The following is a 5,523-nucleotide window of genomic DNA, read 5'->3' on the forward strand; positions in this document are numbered from 1 at the left end:
TTTATATAAATTTCAAGTGTATTTTAATTGTAAATTCTACAAATTAAAGCATTTTATAATAATTATAATAAAACAATTGAAAGCGCTTTATACTAAATTTTAAATAATAAAGCTTACAAAACATGTAAATTGGTGTAATAGCAAAAACATTGATTTTTTTGGTGTGTGTGTGTTTCTGAAATGCCTTTCCATTTTGACACTGAATATTAAGTACAACATTTAAAAATACCAATTTGTACAACTTTTTTGCAGTGTGTTTTAAATAAATGAGGAATAATTTAAATTGCATTAAATATTGTTATATATTTTAACATTATTAATATAATTATATTGCAATATATATATTATTATATCATAAATGGTATATAATTATTATAATTCAGGTATCTATAAGCATTTTTAACAAAACAAAGATTTTAAAAAATTTAATTTACAAAGACATGAGCTCGAAATTCTTGTTAGCACCGGTAGCGTTGTTGCGCTGCTGAGAGGAGCAGGTGGGACTAGAGAGGACCGGGGTGGTCAGGGCGCTCAGAGATATTGACACAGGGGTCAGGATGTTGGTGGGGGTCAGCCCGGTTCGCCCGTCCATCAGGGCATCAAAAGTGGGGGTGTTTAGAAATTTGGTTGGTGTCTCAATGTCAATGCCGGCGATAACACTGCGCAGGTTTTGCGGCCTTACGGAAAGACTGAGGGATTCGGGCCGGGAACGGCGGGATTTTTTGGCCAGAGGCAGGTATTCATCGCTGCTGACTGTGGTTACTGTGGTCGGCGGGGACATGAAGTCCATGGAGGATGTGGTGTTGGTGAGGGTGGTGGAGTTGTTGTGCATCATCTCCTCTGTTGTGCTGTGCTCAACAGCTGTTGGGAGAACGTATTGTGAGGAGTTTTCTGATTTCACAACTGTGACACGAGTGCCATTTCTGGCTGGATGCGATTTAGTCGCAATTGTAACTGTGGTTGGGGTGGTGGACACTTGGTGGTGGTGGGGATGCTGGGGCACACGCAGGATTGGTTGTGAATTTGTGGTGGTTACAACCTCAATTGTAGGGGGTAGTTGGTACTCTGAGGTGGAGATCTGTTGATGGGACATTGCACCGCTTGAAATATTGTGATGGTATGTTTTTAAGCAATCATGATTCTCAAGCATAAATGTAGCAGCATCCCTTTCCTCCTTCAGTTCAACTAATTTCTTTTGAAGTGCAGCATTTTTGGCCTCCCATTCAGCAACCTGAAACATAAAAGATATAATTAGTTAACTAGTTTAAAATTTAATCTACAAATTTAAATTTAATTTTCAAATTTTGCTATCAAATTGAACTTCCTGTGGGGCTTTGTAAACACTGTAATTTGATACTACAATGTAAACAAATGTATACTTTAATCTAAAATGTATTCTGCTAAAAATAATAAAATTGAATTTTTAGAAAGTTAAAATGTTTGGTTATTATATAAAATTTAGAATAAATTTGTCCAAAATAACCAGCTTCAAAAAAATCAATATATATATAATGATAAGAATATTTACATTAGGTATATTGGTAAAAGTGGTGAATTAAGGGGGGGGGGGGAGCAAATATTTAGCCTCCTAACCCAAATCCAAATCAAACAGGATAAAAGCAATAAAAACATAAAAAATGCATTATTGTTACTTTTTTTTTGCAAAAACTTTACTTAAAAGACGACCTATGTAAAAATTAATTATTGTAAAGCGTACTTTTAGCTTATTGCAATGTTAAATAATGCTTTTAAAACAATAATGCAAGTTGCAAACGGTAAAATGCAGTTTTTTAAATTTTTGTTCAAACTTTTAACTAATTTTCCCTATCTAATGTTTCATTTCTAAATTGTTCAGTAAAATAGAATCGTTTCCGATTGTTTTGATAATTTTTGTAGACGTAGCAATCCTGTTAAAGCATGGTGCAATAATGAAATTTGGACCTAGTAAAGTTATTTCATCATTTTACAAACAATTTGTTCATAACACAAATTAACAATAATAATAGAAGCTTTTATTAATCTAAAGTAGTAAGATATTTTGTTTGAGGTTAAAGATCCCGGTAAATGCTAGTCTGAATTTACTACCTCCCCCTTGCCCTTCCCTAGAGGCTTTGGAAGCAACTTTTTTACACACAAAAAATGGAAAAATCAAAAATATTATTAGATAAAAATTGTCTAATTTTGTATACTTTGATGTGCATTTTTTTCTAATTAAATTGAAATAGCTTAAAACCAACCTGTTTCTCAAGAGTTTCAATTTGATCCAACTTTCTTTTCCTGCACCTGGCAGCAGCCTCCTTGTTCCTCTCCCTCCTGATCCTCAACCTCTCCTGTTCCTCGGGGCTTCCCTGCTCCTCCTCTAGCTCGGCAGCTTTGGCGGCTTTGCGGCCCGGCCTACGGCCGCGAACACTTGTGACTGGTGTCTCGGGACGGCTGTTGCTGTTGCTATCGCTGTATTGGCTGTAGGAGCTGTTGAAATCCTCGTAAATGGCCACAGGTAGGGTGCGTTCTTCTAGGATTGTGGTGGTACTTCCCTGCCATCCCTTGTTGTCAAGGGTTATGTAGGTTTTACCGCCGGCGGCTGACATCATACCGGGTTCTGTTTTGATACCGCCGTCACAGCTACTACTGTAGCTGTCCAACATGAGAAGGTCTGGATTTACGTCGTTGCAATCAATCGTTTTAACTCCTATCATTTCTGTTTTATTTATATGATAATGTTTTTTAAAAATAATTGTGTATAACTTTATCACAATGTTTTGATTAGTTGTGTGTTATCACTTGTGTATTGGATGGTTTTATTTCTTGTGCTTTAAGCTTGGTCGTTCGGTTTTAACTGTTGAAATTCTTGTGCAGGCCTCTGTCTTTGTTTCTTTCAGTTGTGACGTCAAGTGTCCCGTACCGTGTTGTGCTGTGTGTGTGTGTGTGTGTGTGTGAGCACTAGTCTGGTGTGTCCGTGTGTGTTTTTGCGGGTTTTCCAAGTTTAATGTCAGTGGACCGTGCTACAAATATAGTGCCCCACCCCTACGTTGCATGAGAACTTTCCCTTTTACTCCAGATTCTATTACACTTCTCCCTAGAAAGGGGAAAGAGAAGCTGCACAAAAAAGAGAGTGGAGATGGAATGTCCGGTCCCCCTTCCCCCTCCTGTATTATCAATTCTGTTTAATATAAGCTAGTTCTATATGGCTCTGACGTCATTTTCACTGCCTTAAAAGGAGAGGAAACACAGTTTTTTAAAAGATTTCTCTAGTCTTTGACAATGTTGCTATGCTGTATATTTGTCTCTATGTATACACTTTATAAAAACACTTTTGTTAAATTTTGTTTCTATTACTAATTCAGATGTAAATATAATATGTATTCTAATATCATGTTCCCTATATTAATCTTATATTTCATGGAAAGAATAGTTTTTATCAAAGCTGATGTCTTTTTAAAAACAGACGAAAGAGTAGAATTTCTAAAGATTAAGATATGAAGAAAAAAAGGCAATTATGCAAATTTCATTTAGACAAACATACATACTTCCAACAATCCTATTATATAAAGTAATAAGCTTTTTTTGTCTGTAGTGAAGGATCTCCCATACCGCTGATCTGATATGGTTCATATTTACAGTAAAGCTTTGTATAGATCCTGGGAAGGTTTATAACTATATTGGTGGAGAGTTTTTTTCACCCTCTTATGAGAATTCATCCATAAAAGTTCCCCCCCTCTCCCTAGAAAAAAAATTCGGATCTACTGCAGTTCACGGTAAAATATTGCTGGTAGCGAATATTGCCTAAAATCTATGAATTTTAAAGGCTACTAGCTGCCAAACTGCTGATCGTACCGATCATACTCGCACACCATTTTAAGCAGCATTAGAAGGCCTACAAATAATCTGGAATAGCCAAGATCCAATGATGCACAGGGAAAGCTCCACTGAAGAAAAAACGCGTAAAATAGGTATTTTTCGCGCGTTTCTCTGCACTGAGAAATAATTATGCATTATTGATGTATGGATATTCCAGATTATTTGTAGGCCTTCTTATGCCGCTTAAAACGGTGTGCGGGTATGGTTTGTACGTTCAGCCGTTTGGCAGCTAGCAGCCTTTAAAATTCAAAGATTTTAGGCAATATTCGTTACCAGCAATATTTTACTGTCAACTGCAGTAGATCCAAAAATTCTTTTTAAAACTAAAATTTAAAAGGATAAATTTCCCCAACACAATATTCCTTCAGTCTTCCTACAGGCCTCTAGGGGCATTGCCACTAGTTTCAGATATGGCAGATAGATTATCAAAAACTGCAAAGAATTTCTGCTCTAAGCTTGAAAAAAATGTAAATCCAATGAAAAAAGATCAAGTCAGGCCAAAATTTTCTTATAGACAGATAAACTTACATCCAACCACATTGACAGATAGACATTCAATAGAAACATGAAAAAATATATTTTAATGATTTTAGCCAATACAAATCAGGTCAGAAAAATTTTGATAAATTTTATATGGACAGATAAACATGCACCCTAAATACTGCATAGGATGAGTTGAAATTATTTTTCTGTATTGCTTCAAAACCAATTAATATCCAGTGGATTAGAACCCACTTCTCAGCCAAATATACAAATTTAAAAATATACATTACAACCATAAGATTAAAACCAGTTTTTTAGCCCATGACTTCAGCATCTCGGGTTAAAAAGACTGGTTTTAATCTTATAATTATTTATAAAATTAAATGAGAAATTGGCCAAATAATACCATATTTTAAAATGTTTTACAGACAGACACACGCACAAACAAAGTTTTTGGAAACCACTGTTTTGAAAGTCCTAGGGCATACAAATAATTGCATTAATGAAAAATATTATCGGTATGAAAAGGAATATCTGTATTTAATTTGTTTCAATTTTGAAGCATGAAACTGCCAAAATTTAATTTCATTTCAAAAATCCTATAGAAAATCAACGTTCTGATATACAAGTTTTCATTGATAAATTACAAGCAGCTCTTGGGAGTACTGAATTGGCGAATGCTGACCTCTCCCCACTCCACACACTTTTAGTTTTAGGTTTAGTTTTAAAAATAAAAGAAAAAAATGGGAGGGAGATTTTTTTCAAAGGACAATAACTCTTGGATACTTTATAGTTATAAACCTTCACAGGACCTATGAGAAGCTTCTCTTTATAGAAGAAGCATATTAGTCCAGTGGTTAGAAAGATCCTAGATAATAGAATCATTTTTGTTTATAGATTGATCTGGAGTGAACTTTAGGGTATTTCTTAAAATTGTGTATTTTTGGATGTTTGATGACTAACCACCCCTCTCCACCATTTACAGATGTTGGAGCTTTTTAAAGGGTGAGAACTTGAGATGTGCACTTTAGAGTTGCATACCCATCTCCCCCTAACCCAACACTATACCCCTTAATGCGACCACCTAAATAAATTTACCATAATTTCTACAAGCTGTGTACATGCCTGACCCCGCCCCCCCCCCCCCTTCATTTAATTATTTTTCTTTTTATCATATTATAT

General features: G+C 35.2%; 1 protein-coding gene across 1 annotated transcript; it reads right to left on the reverse strand.

The window, feature by feature from the left end:
- Positions 1–3,538, reverse strand: LOC145327020 (uncharacterized). The gene is made up of 2 exons (XM_080170496.1): positions 2,238–3,538; positions 1–1,231 (listed from the first exon to the last, which is right to left on the reverse strand). The coding sequence occupies exons 1-2, from the start codon at positions 2,694–2,696 to the stop codon at positions 431–433; spliced, it is 1,260 nt and encodes a 419-aa protein (XP_080026622.1). The 5' UTR covers positions 2,697–3,538; the 3' UTR covers positions 1–430.
- Between the last annotated feature and the right edge of the window lie 1,985 nt (positions 3,539–5,523).

This window comes from Acartia tonsa, chromosome 8 (genome assembly GCF_053477335.1).
Source record: "Acartia tonsa isolate MP-2025a chromosome 8, ASM5347733v1, whole genome shotgun sequence".
In the NCBI taxonomy this organism is placed as follows: domain Eukaryota; kingdom Metazoa; phylum Arthropoda; class Copepoda; order Calanoida; family Acartiidae; genus Acartia; species Acartia tonsa.